Genomic DNA, 26,783 nt, shown 5'->3' on the forward strand with positions numbered 1-26,783 from the left:
GAAATTGCCCATTTCCAAACCCTAATATTAGTAGAAAAGAGCGATAAAGAGAGAATAAGTTACAATCAATGGCAATATCAGGTGATTTAAGGGTCTCTGCAACATTGGTTACATACCCTAAAAACCCACTTCATAACTCTCTTTCTCCTTCCAAGGTTTGTATTTTTTAACCCCCTTTTTGCCCTTATTTATAGGTTAAGAATTTCATATTTTTCCAAATTTTTAGTGAATTGTTTGGTGGGTATTCGTCAAATTAGGTTATTTGCCTAACTTTATACTCCTCAGTTCAGTTAGCCAACCAACTGAGCTTCTACAGACTACGAATCTCCCATAAGTGTGATGATTGAAAGTAATTAAAAGGAAATTAGGTATACCTATAATGAATGAAATTAATTGTCTCAAAAGATCTACTGCCACGCCTTGAAGTGAGTGAGCGCGTGACCAAACAATCGATGCTTTAAACTCCAATTGAATGAACCATTTATCATGTTGTACTCGAAAATTATTCATACGTACAATGTATTATGCATTTATAATTACATTTATAAAACGCTAATAATGACTTGAGGAGTAAAAAATATTCATACAATTTAATAGTCCAAAAGATAATATGTTAAATATATTAATGAACATTACCTTCATGATCAACCTCTTTCCTCACAATTCTTGCAGGTAAAATAAAACAGGAAAAAAACTAAGAAAAGAAAAAAAATCACATATGGTCTATGGACAAATCACAGAAGGACCTATAAGTTAGCCAACTCAAGGGTTGAATTTTACACATATCCTCAAAAATATTTCCAAAAACTATATATATAAAATTATTTTTACATAAAAATGATAAGTGATAGAAATAAAGTAAAGAAATGATTAAAGATATGTTTCAAGACGAGTAGTCTGGAGATTAGGAAAGATATTAAAATAAATTATAAAAGGTTTGGTAAGACTAAAATAGCTAAAAAAAAATCCATCATGTGTTGGGGCTGACCAACTTATGGATTATGATAATTTTGACTTAAATAAGCACTTTTGATGTTTACCAAATGCGTAAATAAGTCAAGAAGTACTTGTAAGGTAGTTTGCAAAACTTATAAGCTTAGCCAAGTACTCTCTGAGTTTGTATATCTCTCCATGATAATAACTTTAATTGTTGGAATACTTGATGAAGTTTTAAAGATCAGTCCTTAGGCTAACACAAAAAATTTGAACTACCGCAGTTGAATTGTAATCTCTTGATCTATTAGTTTGTCTAAATAAAAATGTGACATTTTTATTCGTGTAACAAAAATGTAGGTGTAAATTTGAGACGAAATTTGAAAGTCTAGTAACCCCATTTGCCCCCCCAAGACAAATCATTCGTGTTCTACTTTTTATTCCATCTCAATACAAAAAAAGTAATTATATTAATGTTAGAAATCCCGTAATAATTTTTCCTAATCTTTGACCAAATCTTAGTCTTTTTGCAGTTTTAGATAAAACATTAATTTGCAAAATTGGATGATAAATACACATTCTATAATTTGTCTTTTTAGGAAACCAAATCTAATCTTACCTATCACAGAACCTCCCTTTCATTAGTTTACCTGAATCATCCTCCTTTGAAATATCTATAAATTAGAAGTTGCTAGGCAGTAAACAAGATAATTCAGGCAAATCAATAGCTCACGTAAGAGTTGCTAACACAAAAATTTTAATGGCAACATTCATCAAAGTCTTTGGTTTAGTTCTTTGTGTTGCTCTGATGTGTGACGGTACTACTTAACCTCAATCCTTTTTCTTTTTCTTCTTTTCCTTTTATTCATTCTCCCTCGCTCTCTCTATTTCAATTACTAAAAGCAAAAAATTGATTTTGTCGTTTCTTTATACTATTTTTTGTGATACTTTAGATTATGTTTGGTTATATATGAATGAACATTTGAATCCAATTCACCTTAATTGCAACATTACAAGAAATGAATTATTAAATAATTTTGTATTCTTTCTATTCAGGCATTGAGAGTTTGGGATGTGGTTCTGACATTATAATCAACCAAGCAAAATTAGAGTCATTAAAGGACAACAAGTTTGGAATGCGACTCTGACAAATACATGTGCTTGTACTCTACTTGATGAAATTGAGCATTCCCAATTTCAATTCTGTCATTAAAATCAATACTACCATCATCTCCAAGTCCCATGATGATATCTCTACGATGTTAATGGAGGTCAACCAATTTATTCAAATTAGAATTGTCTTTTTCATGTATCTTTTCTGGAAAAAAGTCTCGATGTTATAATAAATGACTACACATGAGTATTGATTTTAATGACAGAATTGTTCATGAACATACATGAAGGACTACAATTTCTCTTGATTTCTACAGTTTTATACTGTAAAGGAAATATTATATTTAGTTGAAGGATTACAAAATTGGTTTATTTTTGTTTGTCTTTTTAAGTTTATATGGTGTAAGCATGTTGAGTTAAATGTTTCCTATGATTTATTTAAAGTTGTTACGATAACATTGAGTATATTTTTTTATAAAACTATACTTCTTGTATCCCAAAAATAGGTATAAGTTGCATACAGATAAAATAAGAGAAGGTAGTTTAATATTATTTGATCATGTAGTACATATATTGAAACAAATCGGAATTCTCAACACAAATATACATAATCACTGCCTGTGATTAATAATGAGGAGATTTTTATACATGAATTACATACTTTTAACGGGCATTTTTTGTCTTTGAATAATTAATCCAGCTCTGTTAATACACATTTCGTATTCTATTTTGTACTATACAATAATAGATACATTCTCGCGTAATTTAATGGAGTACGAGTACTTTAATGGAGTATGAGTATTATTTAATACCACCAATCAAACACTATATTACAACTATAAAACAATTATTGCTTTCTTAATACAACCAAACAAACACTATATTTCAAGCAAAATCTTATGCAGAAATCAATCATTGTAATACATCAACTTAACGACCCCTAAGAACAGAACACTTTTTATCTCCTCAAAAGATTTTTCCAATTTCTCTACTCAATGAATATCCCAAGAAAGGGAGGTCAAGGGTTCGAGCCGTGGAAACACCCTAAAAATATGGAGTAAAATTGCGTACAACAAACCTTGTGGTTTGGCCCTTCCCCCGACCCTCCACATAGCGGGAGGTTAGTGCACCGAGCTGCTCTTTCTTTTTTAATAAATATCCCAATATAACTGGTACGAGTTCGAATCGTGGAAACAACCTCTTGCAGAAATGTACGGTAAAGCTGCGTACAACAAACCTTATGGTTTGGCCCTTCCCCCGACCCTACACATAGCGGGAGCTTAGTGCATCAGACTGTCCTTCGGGAGCTTAGTGCACCAGATTGTCCTTTCTTTTTTAATAAATATCCCAAGAAAAAATAGGAAAAAGAAAATTCACATGTAGCAAGAACGACGTCGTAATGAAGTGTAGCTCAACTTTATGGTCCAAACACCTGAAATTGCCCATTTTCAAACCCTAATATATCTGTAGAAAACAGCCATAAAGAGAGAATATTAGTAACAATCAATGGCAATATCAGGAGATTTAAGGGTCTCCGCAACATTACTTCCATACCCTAAAAATCCACTTCGTACCTCTCTACCTCCTTCTAAGGTTTGTCTTTTTTTAACCCCTTTTTTCACCTCATTTATAGCTTAAAATTTTCATTTTTTTTTTTTTTGGCAATTTTTAGTGAATTGTTTGATGGGTATTTGTCAAATTGGGTTCTTGGCTAACTTCATGGGTTATCTTTATCCTATCATTTCCCAAATCTGTGTTTTTTTAATGGAATTGCTGTTGGTGTGTGCCTGGCTTAATTAGCAAGTAAAATGTACTAAGCAGAACTGGGAAGAGTAACTAGGTTAGTTTTCTTGATGGAATTGGGGGGCTCTATTTTAGGATGCGTTTGGACGTGTTATTTAAAAGTTATTCTTACTAATTCCCTTATGGCATGCATGAGCATGTGTGGATCTACAGTGAAGGCAGGGATCATGGGAGCACCCACTGCCTTCGCTCGAGGTCTAGATGTATATGCGCGTGTGCACACACGCATAGTTGAAACTTTTTTAGAAGTATGTAACTTGTATTCAATTGAACATTTTGTTACAAAAATAAGTAGTGAGCTTTAGAGCCCGTTTGGATTGGCTTATAAGTGATCAAACCAGCTTATAAGCTGTTTTTTGGTTTTTCAGGTGTTTGGTAAAGCAGCTTATGAGCTAAAAAAGTGTGCTTAGAATAAGCCAAAAAAATAAGTTGGGGTGGCCCATAAGTTGTTTTTGGTCAAACCAGCTTATAAGCCACTTTTTTTAATCTAAGCCCAACGGGCTCTTAGAGGTAGTCCACACCACTGGCTAATAATCCTGGTTCTGCTGGTCCCATGTTATTGGTGTGTGAGTATTAGGAAAGTAATAGTTCCAGTATGGTTATTGATGACTAAATTATTTTATTTTGTTTTTCCCATTTCAAAATAGAGTTGATAAACATTAGCTTTATCACCCATTTTCTTCTATTTTACTTCATACATCATGTTAAGAAAATGACCCTGGGCCTAAACGACCTCAAAAGCTAGCTCATGAGATGAGGATCGTCCCAGACCGTATACAGAGATAACAACCCATTCCCTCAACCAATATGGGACACAGTACACACACTCCGAGCCGGATATTTGGCGTGCGGACAACATAACATGGGGGTCTATTGGGTAAGCCAAGAATGGAGATGAGTTTGGCTCTGGAGACCATGTAAGAAAATGAACCTTGGGCTTAACCCAACATGAAAAGTTAATTCATGAGGCAGAGCGTGCTTTCCACTAAAATTGCCTGGACATCCGCTACACTTAATTTCCTTCTTATTTTGTGTACTATTGTCATTCTTAGTACTTGGAAGAATAAAAAATGCTCCTTCAAAAAATTTTCTTGGCAGAGTTGGAAGAACACATCTGTTTGAGCTAACCTTCTATTGTTTATGTGTTCTCTTGCTTTGAATCTATCTCCTTGCACTAGTTGTTTAGTAGAGGTGAAATTGATACATATAGTCAGGCTGGTTTCTTGAGATGATGACTTTTCTATTAGGACGCAGGAAAGTTTCAAAATTACCTCAATGAATTGATTCATTTGAGCTTGCGCTATTAGCAATTTTGTTTAGTTGTTGCATCCCTTAAAAATTAACATGTTCCTATGTTTGTACCAATTGCGTCCACATGTGCGTTTACAAAGTGCTTTGAACACCATCTCGTTATTGGATATGCTTATTCATTGATTTACCTGAATTTAATGTTTGCTTCGAAGGTAGAACCTTATTTTCTTGATAGATGAGAGAAGAAGATGGTTATGTTTACTTATTTCTCCAACTAAAATCTTATGATATCCTTTTAAGTGCATTCTCTATATCTTTATATTTTGAATGGTACCTCTTTCAAAAATTGGCTTATAGGTAAACTATGCATGTTGTGTAATTTAACTTCTGCATCTCTACTTCTGTTTTTACTTCAATTTTGTCCAGAAAATTTGTAAGCATTGGGAAATAATGGTTCTTACAAGCTGTGAAGTGCAACATGTAGGAAAGCGTATGCGTCCTAAGCATCTTATAAACAATTTCATAAAATGTACCTAAATTTTTGTGGTGTGTTCTCCCATTATTTGTATCATGACCACAATTAGGGGTCGTTTGGTAGGGTGTATCAGAATAGTACTGAATAGGGTGTATCAGTAGTGCTGGTTTGTTTTTACTCCATGGTACTAGTATAGCTTTAATGTAATGGAGACTAACATGTTTTTTGCTTCAAAATCCCTCAGGCTTTTGCTTCTGTATTGTGGCACCTTCCAGTTGCCCTATATCAATGACAACATCTTACTTCATCAAAAAAAAAAAAAAAAAGTAATGCTGGTTTGTTTTACTTCAAATCTTTTTGTTGATAAAAAAGTAACATGGATTGCATAATTTCTAAATAGTACTGAATAGGATGTTTTGCATAATTTCTAAATAGTACTGAATTGTTTTAGAATAGGATGATATTGTTAATGGCATGGTTTACTATGTATAAGAATAGTACTGAATAGGGAGTATAACTAATACAAGGGATTAAATAATACTAAAGATAATACCAATATTATTTTCTCTAATACCTCCTATCAAATGACCCCTTAAAGATAATTTCTTGCACGTCGCAGGTAGATTTTAGTGCCTTCCTTAATGGTGGATCTAGTTCGACTGAGGTGTTACCCAAATGGTCTCGTGTAGCATCTGATAGCCATAGCTTGCGATGCCATTCAAGAAAGCCTTTTGGGATCCTTGGAGATTATAAAGTATCAGCAAGTTCCATCAGCCAGGAATTTGATAATTTACTCCTCAATGCTATCAACATGAGTTTTTTCGAGCGCCTAAACTTAGCTTGGAAGATAATGTTTCCACCATCCCCTTCGGCAAGTAATTCTGCTGCTAATGTTGCTAAGCAACGCCTGAAGATGATTCTCTTCTCTGATAGATGTGCTGTCAGCGATGAGGCCAAACAGAAGATCGTAAGCAACGTCGTGAGCGCTCTCTCTACTTTTGTGGAAATAGAATCACAGGATAAAGTACAGCTGAGCGTCTCAACCGATCCAGACCTAGGGACAATTTACTCTGTCACAGTGCCAGTCAGACGGGTGAAATCAGAATACCAGGAAGAGGATCCAACTGGAACAATAACTAATGTCGAGTACAGAGACACTGGAGATAGTTCAGTTGATGTCAAGTTCGACTTCTATATTCCAAACGAGAATCTCAATGAATATGGTTTGTGAAACCTGGTCATGCCTTTGCCTAACTGGAAGAGGGTGGAAATGTCGTGTTTGTCTGGCATTTAATAATTTTTTCCTTTTTTAAACATACTGGTAGGCGGCCCTCCAAATATCCTGTCAATCAACTTAAGAGTGTTGTAAATATCTGAAAATCCCATTTGGAAGTGTTTGATGAATTTGCTAGATATGGTTACCATCTAAGACAAGTGAGGGATGGCTCAGTGGTAAAGCACCTCCACCCACGACCGGTAGGTCCTGGGTTCGAGTCACCTGGAGGAAAGCCACGAAACACTATAAATCCTCCTAAATGGGTGGGAAAAAAAAAAAGAAAAAAAAAAAATGGTTACCATCTAAGTGCTTTTGTAATCTATCCTTCCATGTATCATTGTTTTCAGGCAAGAGTGATTCCTCAATGCATTTTAGTAAAGGAGTCGTTCTGTTTGCAAGAAATGCATATTGGAGAAAGTAATAGAGATAAGAGAATGGCAAAAGTATTCAAGGTTTTCTCACCTGGTTACCATATAGGGAAAAAAAAAGAAGCTAGACAGTGATACTGTATTTAATTGAGAAACACTGTTAACGCTCGTTTTTTGGCACTATTTTTCCACCCCTAAATTATAGTACTTGCATATGTTATTCGCAGAGGCGAAGTCAGGATTTAAAGTCTGCGGGTTCGAATCATAAGGTAGGACAACGACCTCAAGCTAATGTATAACAACCGTTAAAGTAACAGCAAGTATCAGTATTTAATACTCCCTCTGTTTCAATTTGTTTGAACCTATTTTTTTTCAGTCCGTGCCAAAATGAATGACCTCTTTCCTAATTTGGAAACAAATTCAACCATGAATGATTCTTGCCACACAAATTTTTAAGGCTTATTCTGAACCACAAGTTTCAAAAGTCTTCCTTCTTTCTTAAATGTCGTGCCCAGTCAAATGGATTCATATAAATTGAAACGGACGGAGTATGTTCAAAAACCCTTGCTTTTTTGAATATTGATTTTTGATTTGGCTTTGTGAAAGAGAAAGATGATAAAGAATGGTAGCGTACTGCGTTGTTTTTACAAAATAAAGTGTTAAAAAGGGAGTATAATATTCTGTAGATAACTACAAGGGAAAACATAGCCCCAAATCCCAATGGAAAAAAATGCACGGTTCAGTTGTTTTAATTTCTTCTAATTTTAAAAAAGAATTATAAAAAGAAATCTTGCTTTATACCAAATAAAACAAAAAAGAAAGCAGTGGCGTTGGTGGGATTTGAACCCGCATATCTGGTGGGAAAGCACTGCGCTAGGCTCTGCCTAGCCACTGAATCGTCTGCTTATTTACGTATGGGGGTTCGCAAGTAAATATTATGTATATTTACTAATTTTTCTAGGATAAATACAGGGTCTACAAAAAAGCTATTGGGTTCGGCCGAACCCCCCTATAACACTGTAGCTCCGCCCCTGATTATTCGAGAAATCAATGTGTTTCATGCGGGTCACTATATAGAATAAAATATGTATATTGGTAACTCATGGATTAAAACAACTAAAATGACAAAATAATACTCCTATTTGTTTAGCCTGTTATTTTGTTTCATTGTATACTAATTTTATTCAGAACTTAGGGAAGGAAGTTAAGGGTGTGGAAAAATTGGTTTAATTGATAAATCAAACCAATAGAAACGCTATTAGTTTATCGATATTTGGTTATTGTGTTAACAGTTTGTAAACGGTTTTGTAATTTTTTTTAATTGGGTTATCGGTTCGGTTTTCAATTTTAAGGATTTAGTTAATAGTTAAACTGATAACTCAATAAGCTGATATTAAAATTACATTTTTATCGCTAATTATATATTAGTGGTTTTTATTTTTAAATACAAACTTACTTCTAAAATACATCTATGAGACAAGCTTATTCTTTCAATCATACGAAACTAGGGATTGCAATGCCTCTTATTCTCTGTTGCTGCTTACTGCTTTCTTTTGCATTTCATAGTTTTTGTCTTGCTTCTAGTGTTTTCTTTATAGAGAAACTGGCTTTGTTTATGAACATATGAACTGGTCTTGTTTTGTTGTTTAAAGATTGTTACAGTACATTTTATAGTTTTTGTCTTGTAATTTGTGTAGATTTTATGCATCAAAGGTAGTGCATATATAAACAAATGTAAACAAGACAAAGCGGGAAAAAAAAATAGAGGAGCATTTTCTTATTGGTTAAATCGAAAACTGAACAGTTAAGGACCAAAAATTGATAACGAATATCTTATCGGTTGCATATTTACAAACTGAAAATTGGTAAACCGAATCGTAATTCACAAAATTGAACCAAACCGACAAATAAGGAAAGAGAAGAATAAGCATTTGTTGAAGGAAGAAGCCGCCAATACAAAAACAAAAAATTTAAACAAGAAATAATTCCATCATTGCAATCATTCTATAGCAATTCACTTAGTACTGATCTCGAATAGCTTGCCTTTGATGAGTTTTGAACCAAACGACCCCTAACCAAATAAATAGTATAATCTTCTGTCTTTCTCTTTGTACTTTGTAGCATAAAGTATATCAAGTGTACCATATTTGACACATTTCCTTTATCTTTACAATGAGGAGTGCATATAGAGTCGTATAAACCAAGTCAAAGACAACTGTCTATAGCTCAATTGCACCCAAAACAGTTCTAATTATCATTACGAGTTTAAGTTTTTGTGTAGTGACAGTGTAAAATGTATTACTAGTAATAATTATTAGCAAAAATTTAATCACAACTAAATTTTATTTAACGAATTGATCAGTACTCTCCGTCCCAAAATAGTTGTCAAGTTTCGTGTTTCAAAGTAAAATTACATAAATTTTGACCGATATTTTAAGAAGTAGTATATTTTTTACCATATTAATATGAGAAGAATTATAACTTATACTAATATTTTACGTATAGTTTTTGTATATTTAAATTTAAAATAGTACAGTAATCTAATTTAGGGCCTGTTTGGATTGAATTATTTTATGTGCTTTTAAGCCAAAATAGTTTTTAAGTACTTTTATACTGTTTGAGTGACATAAAAAAGTACTTTTAAGTATTTGTATTTAAGCCAAATAACAAAATAAAAAACCAAAAGCATAAATTAGAATTCCTAACTTATAAGTCATTAACTCTTGAAAAACGAAATGTGGCCACCATTTTGCAATGGGGGGAGTACATTAATGTCAGGTGGTCAATACTTTACGACGAAAATGCTAAGGACCAGTTTGAGTGGGCGGACCCACGTGTATCCAAGGGATGTCATGGTCGGGAATTTTATATATGAATAATACTATGCAGAAGGAAGTATCGGTAAGTACTAAAGAGATGACACCGCTTAGCATTACAACTTTGGTAGCTCGCTGATGTGGCGCTTCAATAGTACCCTATACGTCATGTGTTCGATCCCGTTTTGTAGCCACATTTTTTGAAAGTTTTTTAGGCTTGCTCAAAAGAAGCCAAACAGATTTGAACCCTCAACACTTGCATAGAAGAGAGTAACTCATCCGATTGAACAATTTCATTCTTTGTAAAATATTACCAATCTTATATTTAACTTAACTTCGACTCTTTACCTAAATAATATCTAAACCGAGTTAGAACCTGCGACTCTTTACCTAAGAAGGAGTATAATGATCGTAGCTGCCAATGAATAATTTAGTAATATTGTGAAATTGGATTACTCAAGCAACTTAGAGCCCGTTTGGATTGGCTTATAAGTTGGCTTATAAGCTGTTTTCAGCTTTTTTGAGTGTTTGGCTGGCCAACTTAAAGTCATTTTGTGCTTAAAATAAGCTCAAAAAAATAATTTGACCCATTTAACTTAGTTTATCTAAAGCGAACATTTATAAAATTTGAAAGCAGCTTAAAAAAAAAATAAGTTGAACTACCCCAACTTATTTTTTTCAGCTTATAAGCTGCAAACAGCTTTAAGCTATAAGCCAATCCAAACGGGCTCTTACTCATTATCTGAGGTTTTATCTAAATTGATGTTTCAATTTGTAATGCAACTTAATTTATTTTTTCTAAGATATGATGTCATTATAGTAATTTATTTTTTACTTCCTTAAATATCGACACTGCTTATGAAAATCCTGCATACGCCACTGCTTTTGGCCATGAGAATTTACTTTTTTCCGGAAAACTTTTTCACTTTATTTGGAAATCAACGTCTGACCATGAAAATTTCAAATACAACTTTAGAATTTGGAAAACACCTAAAAACCTGTTTTCACTTTCAGTACATTCAAACAACTAAATATTCTTTGCAAAAACTACAACCAAACACAACTCCATCTTCAACTCCAACTTCAAAATTCCAAATAAAGCGAAAAATACTCCCTCCATCCCAATTTATGTGGCACTTTTCGCTTTTTGAGAGTCAATTTGACTAAACCTTTGAAGCTAAATTGGATAAGATTTACTCAATATTTTAACATTAAAATTTATATATTCGAAAACTACATAAGAACTACTATAAGTTGCAACTTTTCTCCTATCAATTTGAAAAAAAAAAATACATCTTAAAATGTCAGTCAAAACTCATACAGTTTGAATCTCGGGAAGCGAAAAGTGCCACATAAATTGGGACTGAAGGAGTTAAAAAAAAAGGGAACAAAAAACCGAACGAAATTTTGGTAGCAAATAGGCGGTAAAAAAATTTCACTCTACTCTGCGTTTACTTTTCCTTCAAATCAAATTTGGTTCACATTTTACACTACACAAAAATAGTTGCTGTTTCATTGTTTTCACTTCACAAATGAATACCTTTTCTCTGAACTTGGAGAACCCAATTCAAGACGCAATTTCAAGAATCCGTTTTGCTCCAAGTTCAAACAATCTACTTGTTTCTTCTTGGGATTCTGTAAGTATTAAAAAAAAAAAAAACAACAACAAAAACTTTCTCTATGTATTCTTTTTTGTATGTTCATTTGGATATAGTAGTAAATTCACCTCAATGTTTAAACTAGTTGGTGTTTGGTTTTTGGTTGTATAAACCTCAACCCCATTTCCCATATTTGGATCTTTTCATTTTACTACTCAGTAATTTGTTATTAAGATAAATTAGGAGTTTAGGGTTGGGAAAATTTAGGCTCTAAGTCTACTGGGAGAAAATATTTACCCCACGGAGCTCACATTTTGAGTTTGTTACCCGGTTTAGCCAGGGACGGATTTAAGTGGAGGTGAGGGTGTTAACCCGAACACCCTCGGCAAAAAATTACAGTGTATATATAGGGTAGATTTTCTGTGTTTATGTACATATATTAACTTTTGAACACTCTGAACATATGCAAAAAGTTAGCTCAAGCGGTCCAGGGTGTTCAAAATTGTCTCTAGCATTTTAGGTTCGATCCCATCAACAACACTATTTTTTTTATTTAGCATTTGTTGTTTTTTTCGAACCCCCTAAGTGAAAATCTTGGATCCACCACTGGGTTTAGCTCATATTTGTGTATAATAAGGTTGATACATTATGTATAATGCTTTCCCCCAGGTATAGTGTTGTATAATGTCGTATAATATTGAAAATTTGAGACGCAATTTCAAGAATTCGATTCGCCCCCAATTCGAACAATCTACTTATTTCTTCTTGGGCTTCTGTAAGTATAAAAGAACCCTTTTCTTTGTGTACTCTTTGTTAAATGTTCATTTGTATACAGTAGTAAATTCACCTCATTTTAAACTAGTGTATGTAGTATTATAGTTGGGGGTTCAATTGAAAGTAGAGCATAAATTTATGTGTAAAAATTTATTAAAATTTCAATAAATAATGGACATGAACCCATAACTTTTAAATACAATAGGTTCAAACGCTAAGAATATTAAAATGTTGAACCTATAAAGTTTAAATCCTGAATCCGCCTCTGCTGAGTTCAATTTGGGCACCTTTCATTTTAATACTCAGTTATTTGTTTTTTAAGATAAATTAGGAGTTTAGGGGTTTCTACATTTTCTGGTATCTTTAAATTCTAGCTCATTTACATGTAATGCAAAAGTTTATTTTTTGTATGTATCGATTCAAGTTCGTTTGGATACTGTAGAAAATTCACCTCAATCTTAAACTAGTTGGTGTTCGGCTATATAATCCTCAATTCCTCTTCCTCCAATTTGGACCTTTTCAGTTTACCACTCAGTAATTTGTTATTAAGATAAATTAGGAGTTTAGGAGTAGGGAAAATTATGCTCTATGTCTTACGGGGAGAAAATATTTACGTCAAGATCATATTTTGAGTTTGTTACCGGTTTAGCCCATATTTGTATATAAACACCTTTTATACAAGGTTGATACATTATGTATAATGCTTTCCCCCAGGTATAGTGTTGTATACTATTGTGTTATGTTGTATAAATTGAAAATATGGCTACATGGCGCGGTATTTTATGTTGGGCTATATATTTTTGAAAATTTCCCGGGGTTGGAAAAATTACTAAATTAAAGTTCATTTGTATGTTATGCAAAATTTTCTCTACAGAGTCTACGATTATATGATGTTGATAGCTCTAAGCTTCGAATGGAAGCTCCCGGGGAAGCTGCACTCCTTGATTGCTGTTTCGAGAACGAAAGAGTGTGCTTTAGTGCTGCTTCTGATGGTTCAGTTAACAGGTTTCTGGTCCTGGTTTCTATTTGGGTAGTTTTTTCTCTTGGCAAATGTTATTTTATCAACTGCCCCCTGCACTAAGAGCTCATAGTGCACGGCTTAAGCCCTTGCATTGTGTACTGCATGAACTAAAACAGAAAACATTTCGTGTGACAAAAGAAAGCGAAAAAGAAAAAGGAAAAGAAGAGGCTTATGTGCTGAGCTTAGAGTTACAAACATTTTTTCTCATGTTTCCTGGTACACTCTCTGGGGGTTGCATTGAATGTCTTATCATCTCAACTTGAAGGTTTTTTTTTGGTTTGTTGTTCTTCCTAGGTATGATTTGGATTCAGGTATTAAAGTGTCTGTGGGAAATCATGATGATTTAGCAACCTGTGTTGAGTATTCTACCGAAACATGTAAGATATTGATACCTCTGTTAATTCAATACAGTGACTTTCTTAACTTGTTCATTAAATATTGCCTTGGAGAAAGACGTAACTCATGTTATTATTCAAAGCTAATGGATTTTCCATAAGCTAATTGACGTACAAGCACAAGAATTCTATTAATACATATTCCTAAAGCAGAGGATCTATTAATCAGTTTCTTAGTTGGACAATTTGGTTTATTTGGATATATGTTCAACATAATGTGGCAAAATGGAGAGGACCAAAACGTCACTGATTTGCTCACAAGTTTAATGCTCTAAAGCGGTAGTTATTGGCTCAAGTTTCTCTCTTTAAGTTTCTTTTCTTTATTTGTAGGTCAAATAATTACTGCTGGTTGGGATAAAAAGATAAATTTCTGGGATGCTCGTTCAGCACAACCTCATGGATGCTTGAACAGCTTAGTATCAGAGGTGGAGTCAATGTCACTATCTGGATTAAATTTGATGGTTGCTGCTGGGTCCTCAGTTAATATATATGACCTACGAAGTTTTAAGACATCAGTTCACACGAAAGGCGTCAAAGTAAAATGTATACGACCAATTTTTAATCCTAAAGGTACCAAATTTCTAATATCAACTATGTTGTGCTTCCAAGGCCCCCATCACACCCCTTCATCCCATTGAAAGAAAAAGGAAAAGAATACAAAATGTTTAAGTCTCTTCTTGAAAGTTGAAGACCAGTTCTATTTGAATATCTCTATCATGCATGTAATGTAAGTACTTCACTATGGATGGAGTAGTCAATGACTTGCTTGAGGAGCAGTTAAGCTTGAAACTAGGCTGTTCGCTTTACCCCACTTAAGCGGCGGTCCAGTGTAGTATGTATGTTTATCTTCCCCTCCAATTGCACCTTTCTCCATTAAAGCCGAAGTCTATTGGGGATTTAAGCTCGAAGTGCTAATAAAGCATGACTGCAGAAGGGACCCATCAACAAAATAAAAGACTGCAGCAACAACAACAACATATCCAGTGTAATCCCACAAGTGGTGTATGGGTTGGGTAGGATGTACGCAGACCTTACCCCTACCTCCGTGGGGTAGAGAGGCTGTTTCCGGAAGGGTATAATTATGTTGAGTTTTCAGTCTTTTGCATTATCCATCTTATATTGGCTAGAAAACAGGCAAAAATATTTTTCCATAGCATGTTTCTATCTCCTGCTTATATTTTATCTTACCATTATTCCAATTAATTCATAAACTTCCTTCTGGATAACCTCTTTGTGCAGGATTTGTTGTTGGATCAATTGATGGGCGAGTTCTTCTGGAGTACATCTGCAGATCCAGCTCAAACGAGGGGTCAGTAAAAGTTTGTATACTGTTTTTTTGTTTGAAAAGATGGAAGTTTGTAGTATATCAGACTACTGTATGGTGATTCCGTCCAGATTAATCAAACCATTCTAGGCACATTTTAGGTTCAAACGTAAGCAGTCGAGTTCATGTATCAGGTTAGTGTGAGCTGATAATTTTTCAGGAGATGGTGTCTAGTTGGCTTTCAAATGCCACGACAACAGATTCCTTGACTTTATTGTAAAAGAAACTGTGCAAAAGAGCAAAGAATTCCTGGCATTCACCTAGCATCACAAATTTACTTCTGCTTATTTTGTTTGTATGATTGTAAGAAAACCGTCAAATTCTCCATATTGTGCTTTCACTTGCTGTGGGAATTGTCTCTAGCTGGTATAATGCTGGTAAAAGATCTATCTTTTGGACATAATATAGGATCTATCACATACTCAATTAACAAACAGAACTACATGACAAAGCACTAACTATAAGATGCTGCTTTTTTTTTTTTTTTTTTTTTTTTGGAGAAAGGTAACAGCTAGCTAGAAGATACGGTTGTAATCCATTTTAACCTGTCAATGGCTCAATACATTTCCATAAAAAGCACAAAAGCTTTAGTTTCACCAAATGCCACGGAAACACCTTTTTTCCTGTATATATGAACTGGTACCTCTTGAACCTGCAAGGGACTTGCTCTGCTCCATCTCCCTGTCATAGCATCCACTTTCAGAATAAATGTTGGTGAATTCTTGAGATTAGCATATCCTTTAAGCATGTAAAACAACTGCTCCCTCCGTAACAATTTATGTGATGGTGCTCGATTGGGCACGGAGGTTAGGAATGAAAGGAAAACTTTTGAAGCTTGTGTTCTAAAACAAACCATATATATTTTTGCGGCTATAAATTATCTCATTAAGGGTAAATTTGTAGTTTAAAGTTAAATTGACTAAAATAGAAAGGTATCATTCTTTTTGGGACTGACTAAAAGGGAAAGAATGTCACATAAGTTGGGACGGAGGGAGATTAGAGTTGGTATTAGAATTGTGATAAATCGAAATTCTAAATTATCTCATTAAGGGTAAATCTGTAGTTTAAAGTTAAATTGACTAAAATAGAAAGGTATCATTCTTTTTGGGACTGACTAAAAGGGAAAGAGTGTCACATAAGTTGGGACGGAGGGAGGAATAATTTCCTCATAGCTTAAGAATGATCTCATCCGAAGTGCAATTCACTATGTAAGAGACGTAAGTAGAAGTTCGATGTTGCTGCTTATACCAAGCAAATCATTATTGTTTAGCCCTTTTTTAAGTTTGAGCGACTGTTTCTAATCTTCCAAGTTCCACCATGGAAAATTGTTTAGCATTCTAGAAAAGACAAGTGGTACAGGAAGGATGGCGATTATGAATATTAGTAGAGAACTTAGAAGACATGGAAAAGTCTGAAAGCGCCTCATTTTAGTTCCTTGTATTAGTGAACAGCAGGCCAACGGAAGATGATTCTGGCTTCTTATCTTTAATTTAGATCAAAAGAAGCACTTGTTGAAAATCAAATCTGATAAAAACAAAAGAAAGATCAACAACTAATCAAGGCAAATTATAGAATCTAATAGAAACAGCAGGAATTGTCTTTCCTCGAGCCTTGTATCTTTTGGTTTAAACCTTCATATTTCCAGAATTATTTTACACTCGTCCATTTTGGTTTATGGTAGGGTTGTACGTTGGTGAAACTATTGACTTTTCTTTGAGTGACAAATTCAGACATTCTATAAAAGAATGAAAATGTTGAGCAACTGATTTCTCAGTACATGGTTACTATGGACCTCTCATTTTAAAAACTCTCCCTTTTATAGATCTCTTAAATAATTTGTTCTACTTTTGCAGGTATGCATTTAGATGTCATCCAAAGGTTAAAGACGGGAGGCGTCATCTTGTAACAGTTAACGACATTGCGTTTAACCCATCGTATGTGATTTTCCAGTTTCAGTCTTCTGTTATTGTTATAATAGTAGTTATATTCATAGTAACTTTTCCTTTCCCAGCGTTATTGGTTCATTTGTTACTGGTGACAATGATGGAAATGCCACCTTGTGGGATGCTCGGGGAAGGAAACGGATATTTGAGGTACTCTTGTTTGTTTGTCAATCAGATATTGCATAAGTTCCGCAAAAGTGATAATATATTTATGAACTTAAAATTGCAGATTTGATATCACTTGGTTGACGTCATAGTGTTGAAAGAAATCTTGTGCTTTTGAAGTTCTCTGAACAAATATTTTGTCCTTACATGAGTAACATTGCAAAGTAAAACTTGTCAGTTGATGCCTAAATCCATTTTTATCACACATTCCACTTTAGCTACTACTTCTGTTGCTGTATCACTGTTTGCTTGTTTCAACAAATTCATGGATCTCAGTCAATTTGTACGGTGTTTCTTTCTTTAGATGTCAAGATATCCCAACAGTGTCGTCTCTCTATCATATAGCCATGATGGATTACTTTTAGCAGTCGCATCCAGTTATTCATACCAAGAAGCTAATGAAATGTAAGGAAAACTTGTTTAATCATTTTCTTATTTTGTGAAAATTGGGTATGTTTTTCCTCATCCTCCCTTGTATAACCCCTTTAATATGTTCGATTGCCTTTGACAGAGAAGAGCCATCGCAGATATTTATACATGAAATGGGGAACTGTGATCTCACATCACCTTCTTCTTCTGGAGCCTCAAACAAAAAATGACTGCTAATACACAACTCAGGTTTTGGTTGTTGCTCGTCTTTCCTTTTGTAAGTCATCTTGTTTACTAGAGTTGTAGTTACCAACCCTTTGTAACATTTGGTTGCTGATAAAAAAATTCGCTTTCCCTCATTAGTTTCTAGTTCAAGCTGACTCTTAACCAGCAAATTTCGCTGGTACCTGTGCACAAGGAGGCTTTCTGCTCTCACCTTCACTGATGGCTAGGTGACCCTTACGGAGATAAGGCAAGGACTCAACAGAAAATTGGACGCGAGAATGTAGAATCTTCACACTTCTGTAATGTCATCTGCAGCTGATGTATCGTTGTCTAGTATATTGTTTGCTTAGTGGAATGTATTTCTGAATTTAATTGTTGATCAGCCGAGAAAGTAAGTGCTCATGCCAAAATCTTCTGTCAAATTGATTGACTTGAGATGGATCTTTATAGGTTTTAGCTCATACAAATTTTGATCTTATAAATTAGCTAGGTAGAGTAACCCATATTTTCCTTTCTTCAAGAATCATATGTTGGGTTCCTTCTTTGAGGTATGCATCCAAAGGAAAACCTTGAAGAGATTGATTGACATATTTCTTAAATTAGAGGCCTTTTTTTCCTTTTATTTTTCTTCAAAATTGTCAGTATTGTGATTTGATTATTTTTTAAGATTATTTCACCTGCGTACCAATCAAAAGAAAAAAAAGTATATCACCTACGAAATAGGGAGGAAATAGGAGTGTTGGTTATCTGATCTCGCAAAATGCGACACATTTTTGACTTCATAGTTTTTAATTTGGTGTTTTTTGCCTTTGTTCTTTCACTTGGATATTGACACTCCTAATACTAGGATACCTGCACGGAATTTTTTTATCAACCAACCATAGTTAATTATGCACATTCCAGCCCCATTTTCATGACTAATCATGGTAAACTAATGTAGTTTGATGTAAACACTGGATACTAGTACTTTTACTCAGCACCCTTGCGGAGTAAATCGTGGAGCTTTTTTGTCAAAATTTTCCTTTCGAGGCATAACTACCTGGTAGAGAATTAATAATAAGAGGTAAAAATCACAGTTTTAGCTGGAGGTCAATGAAGTCAAGCAACATTGTGAAGACAAGATTAATCTTATATTTGACATTTATTATGGTGGGAAAATGCAAAGCAAAAGAAAAATTAAGCAACCAGTTTTGAGTATTCTTTGAAACATGTAAGAAGACATCGGTAATCCTGAAAATTCAGCATTGAGGATTGTAAAATTGTAACGATGTTTGGTATTTGTAGACATATTCTACAGCTAATGGATTTTCGATAAGCTAATTGTTGTACTAAGTACAAGCCAACCACAACAACATTGTAAGGAATTCTGATTAATCACCAAAAACTTTTGAAGAAAAATCTGAGAAAGCAATCACAAAAATAATACTACCAAGAAAGGTTGCCCCCAGGGCTTTGGTCTAGTGGTAAGAGCACAATACGTGATGTGTGGGTTAGGCGCACGTCATGAGTTCGAATCCTACCCTAGACAAAAGTTTGGTGTTTAAGTGGAGAAGGGTAGAGGGGCGGGCCCATTATCCTTTTTTTTTTTTTTTTGTAAAATAAACAATAATAAGAAATTGAGAAGCACTTTTTTACGAAGAAACGGGAAACAAGAACATCAATAATAAGAGAGTGAAAGAAACTTTTGGGACATAGGGTACTAAAGCTAGCTCAAAAAGTGTAGTGAAAGACAACAAATAAATTACAATCTCTCACAGCACAATGGAGGAAATTGGAACACAAAATTAATGAATGATAGAAACCAAAAAATTAAGGGAAAATTACATAAGTTGCCACCTAAACTTGTCCCAAAAATAGCTTTTCGGACAATATTTATTGTCAAGCATTACATGTGTTGACCTGAGTTGTAATCTTTGTTTTTCGTTTGTTCTCTATTTGTAGGCCCAAGGCTAAAGATTTTACACTTAAAAAAAAATCACAGCTGGCTCATAAAATAAGGATAACTACCTTGTCTAGTGACACTTCAACTATTGATTCCTACTAACTTTGTCTACTGACACTCCAACTGATTGATTCCTCCTAACTTTTCTATTCACATTTCAACTATATAATGACTCCTCAACATTTTTTTTGTAGTTCATGAATAAACCACACATCTTTCAAAGTTACTCATCTTATGTCCTTTCAGATTCAATATTTTTTGCTATAGTAGAAGATGAGAAATTGGAACTTTCTTTGGTTTCTTTACTTTGCTTTCATTTTGAGAATTGAAGCCACAAAATTTTATAGTACTGATCAACACCCTGAAAGACTATCAGGAAGTGCTGGTGATGTGCTGGAGGATGACCCTATAGGAAGGTTAAAAGTTTTTGTATATGAGCTTCCCAGCAAATATAACAAAAAAACCGTGCAGAGAGACCCGCGATGCCTCAATCACATGTTTGCTGCCGAGATATATATGCATCATTTTCTGTTATCCAGCCTTGTTCGAACCCTTAATCCAGAGGAGGCGGATTGGTTTTACACTCCAGTTTACACAACTTGTGAGTACTTGACACCACATGGTCATCCTTTACCTTTCAATTCACCGCGTATGATGAGAAGCGCGATTCATCTTATTGCTTCTAGCTGGCCATACTGGAACCGGACACAAGGCGCTGATCACTTCTTCATTGTACCACATGATTTTGGTGCATGTTTCCACTTTCAAGAAGAGAAAGCTATTAAAAGAGGAATTCTCCCGTTGCTCGAGCGTGCTACCTTGGTTCAAACTTTTGGCCAACGGAATCATGTTTGTTTGAAGGACGGCTCAATAACTATTCCTCCGTATGCTCCTCCACAGAAAATGCAATCCCACTTGATCCCTCCTGATACTCCAAGATCCATCTTTGTTTATTTCCGAGGCTTGTTTTATGACAGTAGAAATGATCCTGAAGGTGGGTACTATGCAAGAGGTGCTCGAGCAGCAGTTTGGGAGAACTTTAAGGACAATCCTCTCTTTGACATTTCTACTGATCATCCAACTACTTACTACGAAGACATGCAGCGAGCTATCTTTTGTTTGTGCCCTCTTGGATGGGCTCCATGGAGTCCGAGATTGGTTGAAGCTGTTGTATTCGGATGCATCCCCGTAATAATAGCAGATGACATTGTCTTGCCATTTGCTGATGCGATTCCATGGGAAGATATTGGATTGTTCATAGCGGAGAAGGATGTTCCATATTTGGATAACATTCTTACTTCTGTTCCACCACAAGAAATATTGAGGAAGCAGAGATTACTTGCAAATCCTTCAATGAAACAGGCAATGTTATTTCTACAACCTGCTCAACCAGGTGATGCTTTCCACCAAATCTTGAATGGACTTGCTCGTAAATTACCCCATCGTCATAAGACCATATACGGAAACAACAACGTTTTAAACTGGACTGTTGGTCCAGTTGGTGATCTAAAACCTTGGTAGGATCGAGCTGCACCTCCAGATTTACTCATTTTTCCCCTTGATTTGTTGACTTCCTTTTCTGCTAATAATGTTTATTTATTTATTCTATGTAAATTTATACAATGAAGATATAGTTTTGGGCATTAAATGATATTATGACATACATGATAATTTGAAAAACAATGGCACAGAAATGTGAAAAAGAGATTTGAGGCAAGGCTCCTATCCAGTTTTCATATCACATTTTGAGACCTAACCGTTTTACTCATCAAGGGTTAAGTTTTCATAGATTAATCCATCTCTATTAGGGCCAGCTAAGAGCAATAAAGGAAGAATACTAATTTGATATGGATTTGGTTTTACCAGTGAGCAGCCGAGGTAGAAGAAACTCAAAAACTAGTCACATCATGATAAAGAGGAAATCAAGCACGTAACAAAGTTAACAATGGACAATAATCAAAATCATGTCAAAGACCTTGATATTGACAGATGGAAACACCTTGCATTTTCAATATCCATTACCATACACAATCTCAATCCATAAAAGTATAGAAAGCACTAAAACCAGTTGCAGAATAACCATAAGTGATACCACCAGTTATTCAACTAATACATCATAAAACTTAAAGTCTTCTTGGTCGTCCCAATTGCTTCAGCTGATAAGCTCCTTAATATCTGTGAAGGAAATAAATAAATTAGTCTTGTAACTAACAGTTAAAACAAAAATATGATCATTTAGCTTAACTTCACGGCACAACTGACACTATCACAATTCGGTTTGAAATAATGTTGCTTATTCTTTATCATAAGGTATATTCAGATTTCTTGAAGGAGTGGACTATAAAGATGGAACATCAGCATTTCAGCTTTCAACCATCAATGCCTTGCCTTGAATTGAATATATGAAGCTAATTAATTTGGAATGTCGACATTAAAAATTATTAACAATGTATCTGATTAGTAAAGCTGCACGCATCATCAAGTTAATAGTGAAGAGTAAATGAGTGAAAAGAAGTTTTCAGCTAGTGTATAAAGAAGCATGTTAATTTCAGTTGCACTGAATCAATGGTGTACCTGATAATCAATTTGAGGGTTGAGATGTTATTGTTCTACTTGCGGATAAAGATCTCGAAACCAGAAGTTCCTGACATATCAATTAATGTTCCCTTGACAGCCTCGGCTGACACAGCAAGTGCTTTATCGCATGATATTATCTCAACTGATTTTAAGTAGGAGGGATCCACAAAACGTGAAGGGATCACCTTAAGATATCGACATCTTTCAAGTACCAAGTGTTCAAGGGATGGAAAGGCATCACCGGAGGCATGCCATTCTGAAAAAGAAGGATCTTCTAGTTTCAAGAATTTGAGTTGAAGGAAGTGCTCATCATTCACTTTCCATATGTTAGAACTAATAGTAACTCCTAGCAGCTTTAGTACCTCAAGTTCTAGAAGAGTTGCAACTTTAGTAAGATCTATGTGAAAATTGGACACTGTCAACTGCTTCAATTTTGAAGGGAACTTCAACTGATTGGTCAAGGTCAATCTAGTACCGGAAGAAATCTTGAGCATTTCAAGCTCTGTAAGATTGCCAAATGCAGGGAACGATCCATCAAATTTCAAAACTTTACATCTCAGTTTCTGAAGATTTGGTGTCTTTGCTGAGATCTTGTCGGCATTGTCCACACAAGAAAAACATGGAGAGGAAATAGTTTGCAGAGCATTCATTGTCGAGGGGCTTTCTGAGAGTTCTTGTCCACTATCCAAAGTGAAGAATACTTGATCATATATGTGCAAATGCCGCAATTTAACCATCTTCCAAATTGTATTTGGTAATGATACTCGTCCTCTAATTCCTTGAACTATCAAAATTTCAAGGTTCCAAAGATGGGCTGGGAGAGATATTGCATCTTCAGCAGTCCGAAAAGCAAGATACTTTAAAAGAGTTAATTCTTGAGGGAAAGAATCAATTATTGTGAGTTCAATATCTAACACCCTCAGAAACTTGAACCTTCTAAAAGTGTATGATGCATGGTCCATTGAAGAGAATGCAAAATTTCTAGCCTCCCTGAATTGAAACGATTTCACATGTGAGAAAGAAGAACACCATTTCTGAAGATTATCGCACTGAGAATGAAGGGATAATCGTGGAGTCCTGTACTTTGAAGGGAACACATGAGACATATCAACTCCTTTGTCCCTGTCAGTGGAGAAATTGGTACAATGAGAGTAAGTTTAAAAAGATGAATCGATGCAAGAAAAATATTAAAGGTTTTAATTACCATTTTATCCTTTCTGAGAAGTTGTTCAACTTGGCTTTCTTCGTGCAAAATTCAAACAACAGATCATCAACGCGGCATGTCTTAATCGTACCATCAAAACTCTTTTTAGCCACTATCACCAGGTTTCTCCCAACAAGATTCTCCAGGTAATCTTTTGCCACAACCTCCAAAAGCTTTTCCGTACGAGTTGTAACAAAACCTTCGGATATCCACAACCATGTTAACTTTGAGACTTGTATCTCTTTGTCCTCTGAAAATAATCCAAAATATAGGAAACATGGTTTCAAATGATCTGGTAAATTCTGATAACTAAGATCTATAGTGTAATCCGACAGAGTCCCAATATGTTGAGCTAAATTTGTCATCACTTGCTCCCAACACTGTTCTTCTTTCTCCATTCTTGTAAGAATACCTGCAACAAGAATGATTGAAAGAGGTAGCCCACAACACTTTTGTGCTATTTTTTTGCCAACATTTTGTAAGTCAGGGGGGCATCTTTCTTCATTGAACACCTTATTCTTTAATAAGGTCCAACTTTTTTCACTGGACAACGGTAGTAGCTCAAAGGGATCACTATAAATTTTAGCGTCAGATGCAACATCACGTTGCCGAGATGTCAGGATAATTCTACTACCGCCGTTGTCATGTTGGAAGCATGACCATAAATCCTTCCATGCACTAGTATGCCAGATATCATCAATGAAGATAAGGTATCTCCTGCGTAACAATTTTTGCTTAAGCTTATCTGCTAATGCATTTTCAGCCTCTTCATCAAGTTTAGCATTCTTACCAATAAGATCACCTAGAATGGTTAATAACATGTCCTTTCGTGTATATTCTTGTGAAACACACACTTGGGCGCGGATATCAAAATGAGATACAACTGACTGATCAAGGTATAGTTTGTTTGCCAGAGTAGTCTTTCTCACTCCAGGCATCCCAAAAATTGAGATCACATCAAGGTTTGAAGATCCTCCAGTGAGTTTGCCTCTTAGTTCATTCATCACATCCATAAGGCCCACCGTTCCTTCGTTCATGTCAGGATTCTTAGCAAATTGTGAAGAAGTATGTGCAGGGGGATCATCTTTGGTATTTGGCAATACATTCTCGTCTTGAATTTCTGCTACTTCTGCCATAAGCAATCTAATATCTTCTTCAATGTGCAAAATCCAGACAAAAAGACAGCAGTCTGGAATATTTTTTTATTTACAAGCATCATATATATGTTCTACCTCATATGCCAAACCAATTACATCTGCGGCAAAATGTTGAAGTTCGTCTTGCTTTTCTACATCAGCTTGGAAGCACTTGAGTTCATTCTGAATTGTCCGAATTTGGCTCTGGACTGAAACAATTGAATCTGAATAGAAGCTCAGAAGCCCCTTTAGGTTGTCAAAACTGAAATCCGTAGTGTCCAATCCATCAGTCCTAGTTAAGTTGGTCTGTAGGAAAAATGACTTTCGAGTGATGAGGTAGATCACTGCTTGGATACTCTGAATATTGCCAGAGAAATCAAGAGCTAGTGCTTGGTATGTCTCACCCACATCTGTTAATGAGCAAACCAGAATCCCTGCATCAACAATCGCAGAGTTGATATGTTGAAGATGAAATAAAAAGACCTTTAGTGGTAGATTGATGAGATTGGCTCTCAAGATGTTGAGCATCTCCTGAAGGGGTTCCTTTCTTGCTATGAACAAAAACAACAACAACAACAACAACCCAGTGAAATCCCCACATCGTGGGGTCTGAGGAGGGTACACTTGTAGAGTGTACGCAGACCTTACTCCTACCAAGGTAGGACGGCTGTTTCCGAAAGACCCTCGGCTCAATTTCTATGAAATTACTAGAAATTGTTAGCTCTTCCAAATTGTGCAGAAGAGCGTCCACAAATCCAACATCACAATCAACTATATGCTTTATTTGGAAAACGGGATACCATTGCAACTGTACTAACTTTACAGCTTGCAGAACTCCAATATAGATCTTACAGACGCTTCGCTCGGTCTGAATCCTCTCACGTTGGAGTTCTGAAAACAAAGAGTTAATTTCTTCACCAAGCGAGTCACCACATTCTTTGAAGCTTGGCAAATACAACCAAGCAAGCATTGTTTTATGCCATGCCACCTCTAAAATGTGATTGAAAGAATTAAGTTGGCTCTGAGGCTCTATCCATCTGTCTGAAACAAAGTAGACAAAGCTTTTAAGGAAATTCAACTCCTCTAAAGCCTTCTTTATTTGACCCTTCAAGGGTTCCTCAACACAAAGTGGTGATCTTGGATCCTTAACTTTCAGCAAATCACTGAGGTTCTCTGACACTGGATCAATGAATTTCATTACCAAATTGAGAATAACAATACCATCCTTGTTGGCTAAAAGTCGAAAAGATACTTCGCCAAAGGAATATCTTGTTCTTCTGATTTTTGATTTCGTATTCCAAAACTTATATTGCAAGTCGGACAATAACTTACGGCTACGATGACATTCTTGTCTTTCTTGGATGAACTCAAAGGTACGGATACGAAAATATTCTCATATGCGAAAGAGATCATTTGCAGCAACTTGAAACAGATCTCGGGCTCCTTTTACGACATGTGGTTCATCTTTGGAGCTACGGAAGTTGAGAATGATACACAGGAGCTTGAATTCCCTTTTAAGGAACTCCAATCGATCCATTAGGTCTATATATCCCATGTCTATAGATCCCCATTCCTCTCCAATGCTTGGCACAGTCTCAAGGAAATTGGATATATTTGATCGTATTCTCTCTGAATACTTCCGGAATGATCTCTGCATTGAAAAATAAAAGACGACATCACTATTTATAGAGAACTAAATGAAATAACATAAAAGGAAATATGCTAGTTTATCTCATAGATGCTAAACTAAAAGAATGTAGATAAATAAATATTCTAGAATGTTATTAGACTAAATCATAAAATAGAAGGGAAGTAATTTTTAACATGAACATCATACCTCTTCCTCTTCAATATCCAGCAGAAATCCAAGGAGATCATCTTCTGATCTATATAAGAATTGCATCAATGAATAGAATTCCTCTGGAAGAATTTGGAGCAGATCATATAACGATACTCTCGAATCCGACACCGAGTGCCAGAGCGATAATATTCCTCTGAAAAATAACATTCGTTTAAAACCTCATAGGATGAACGACATTTACGTATAATCTGCTCCATAGTGTTAAAACCTTATC

At 35.1% G+C, this 26,783-nt stretch overlaps 6 protein-coding genes across 12 annotated transcripts; 3 read left to right on the forward strand and 3 right to left on the reverse strand.

Annotated features, from left to right (window-relative positions):
* The first annotated feature begins 3,482 nt into the window (after positions 1-3,482).
* Positions 3,483-7,009, forward strand: LOC132067882 (cell division topological specificity factor homolog, chloroplastic). The gene is made up of 2 exons (XM_059461275.1): positions 3,483-3,639; positions 6,195-7,009. The coding sequence occupies exons 1-2, from the start codon at positions 3,553-3,555 to the stop codon at positions 6,804-6,806; spliced, it is 699 nt and encodes a 232-aa protein (XP_059317258.1). The 5' UTR covers positions 3,483-3,552; the 3' UTR covers positions 6,807-7,009.
* A 4,420-nt stretch (positions 7,010-11,429) lies between these two features.
* Positions 11,430-18,393, forward strand: LOC132067883 (mitotic checkpoint protein BUB3.3). 7 transcript variants are annotated; one of them, XM_059461277.1, is made up of 10 exons: positions 11,433-11,672; positions 13,282-13,412; positions 13,723-13,805; positions 14,154-14,393; positions 15,063-15,132; positions 17,001-17,081; positions 17,159-17,240; positions 17,560-17,660; positions 17,767-17,901; positions 17,988-18,393. In XM_059461277.1, exons 1-9 carry the CDS (start codon positions 11,568-11,570, stop codon positions 17,852-17,854), a joined length of 981 nt encoding a protein of 326 aa, XP_059317260.1. In that variant the 5' UTR covers positions 11,433-11,567; the 3' UTR covers positions 17,855-17,901; positions 17,988-18,393. The 7 variants fall into 7 exon arrangements, with proteins under 7 accessions (XP_059317262.1, XP_059317260.1, XP_059317261.1 ...); XM_059461278.1 differs by having other exon boundaries at positions 18,016-18,393; XM_059461276.1 differs by having other exon boundaries at positions 11,434-11,672; positions 17,995-18,393.
* Positions 18,394-19,460: 1,067 nt separating this feature from the next.
* On the forward strand, positions 19,461-21,508 carry LOC132066812 (probable beta-1,4-xylosyltransferase IRX10L). The gene has a single exon (XM_059460016.1). The coding sequence runs from the start codon at positions 20,065-20,067 to the stop codon at positions 21,310-21,312; it is 1,248 nt and encodes a 415-aa protein (XP_059315999.1). The 5' UTR covers positions 19,461-20,064; the 3' UTR covers positions 21,313-21,508.
* Positions 21,509-21,744: 236 nt separating this feature from the next.
* LOC132067885 (putative late blight resistance protein homolog R1B-12) lies at positions 21,745-25,260 on the reverse strand. The gene is made up of 3 exons (XM_059461284.1): positions 23,573-25,260; positions 22,366-23,490; positions 21,745-21,966 (listed from the first exon to the last, which is right to left on the reverse strand). Exons 1-2 carry the CDS (start codon positions 24,706-24,708, stop codon positions 22,401-22,403), a joined length of 2,226 nt encoding a protein of 741 aa, XP_059317267.1. The 5' UTR covers positions 24,709-25,260; the 3' UTR covers positions 21,745-21,966; positions 22,366-22,400.
* On the reverse strand, positions 24,775-25,236 carry LOC132067886 (putative late blight resistance protein homolog R1C-3). The gene has a single exon (XM_059461285.1). The coding sequence runs from the start codon at positions 25,234-25,236 to the stop codon at positions 24,775-24,777; it is 462 nt and encodes a 153-aa protein (XP_059317268.1).
* Positions 25,261-25,980: 720 nt separating the features above from the next.
* Positions 25,981-26,770, reverse strand: LOC132067887 (uncharacterized). The gene is made up of 2 exons (XM_059461286.1): positions 26,546-26,770; positions 25,981-26,359 (listed from the first exon to the last, which is right to left on the reverse strand). Exons 1-2 carry the CDS (start codon positions 26,714-26,716, stop codon positions 26,102-26,104), a joined length of 429 nt encoding a protein of 142 aa, XP_059317269.1. The 5' UTR covers positions 26,717-26,770; the 3' UTR covers positions 25,981-26,101.
* Positions 26,771-26,783: the final 13 nt, after the last annotated feature.

Source organism: Lycium ferocissimum, chromosome 8 (assembly GCF_029784015.1).
Source record: "Lycium ferocissimum isolate CSIRO_LF1 chromosome 8, AGI_CSIRO_Lferr_CH_V1, whole genome shotgun sequence".
Classification (NCBI taxonomy): domain Eukaryota; kingdom Viridiplantae; phylum Streptophyta; class Magnoliopsida; order Solanales; family Solanaceae; genus Lycium; species Lycium ferocissimum.

Coding starts and splice junctions, on each gene's coding strand:
- LOC132067885 (XM_059461284.1), bottom strand. CDS start 24,708: ATGGCAGAAGTAGCAGAAATTCAAGACGAGAATGTATTGCCAAATACC. Junction 23,491..23,572: donor TTCTCAGAAAGGATAAAATG/GTAATTAAAACC, acceptor CTCCACTGACAG/GGACAAAGGAGTTGATATGT.
- LOC132066812 (XM_059460016.1), top strand. CDS start 20,065: ATGAGAAATTGGAACTTTCTTTGGTTTCTTTACTTTGCTTTCATTTTG.
- LOC132067886 (XM_059461285.1), bottom strand. CDS start 25,236: ATGCTCAACATCTTGAGAGCCAATCTCATCAATCTACCACTAAAGGTC.
- LOC132067882 (XM_059461275.1), top strand. CDS start 3,553: ATGGCAATATCAGGAGATTTAAGGGTCTCCGCAACATTACTTCCATAC. Junction 3,640..6,194: donor CCTCTCTACCTCCTTCTAAG/GTTTGTCTTTTT, acceptor TGCACGTCGCAG/GTAGATTTTAGTGCCTTCCT.
- LOC132067887 (XM_059461286.1), bottom strand. CDS start 26,716: ATGTTATTTTTCAGAGGAATATTATCGCTCTGGCACTCGGTGTCGGAT. Junction 26,360..26,545: donor TGGATATTGAAGAGGAAGAG/GTATGATGTTCA, acceptor TTTTCAATGCAG/AGATCATTCCGGAAGTATTC.
- LOC132067883 (XM_059461277.1), top strand. CDS start 11,568: ATGAATACCTTTTCTCTGAACTTGGAGAACCCAATTCAAGACGCAATT. Junction 13,413..13,722: donor TCTGATGGTTCAGTTAACAG/GTTTCTGGTCCT, acceptor TGTTCTTCCTAG/GTATGATTTGGATTCAGGTA. Junction 17,241..17,559: donor GAAGGAAACGGATATTTGAG/GTACTCTTGTTT, acceptor TTCTTTCTTTAG/ATGTCAAGATATCCCAACAG.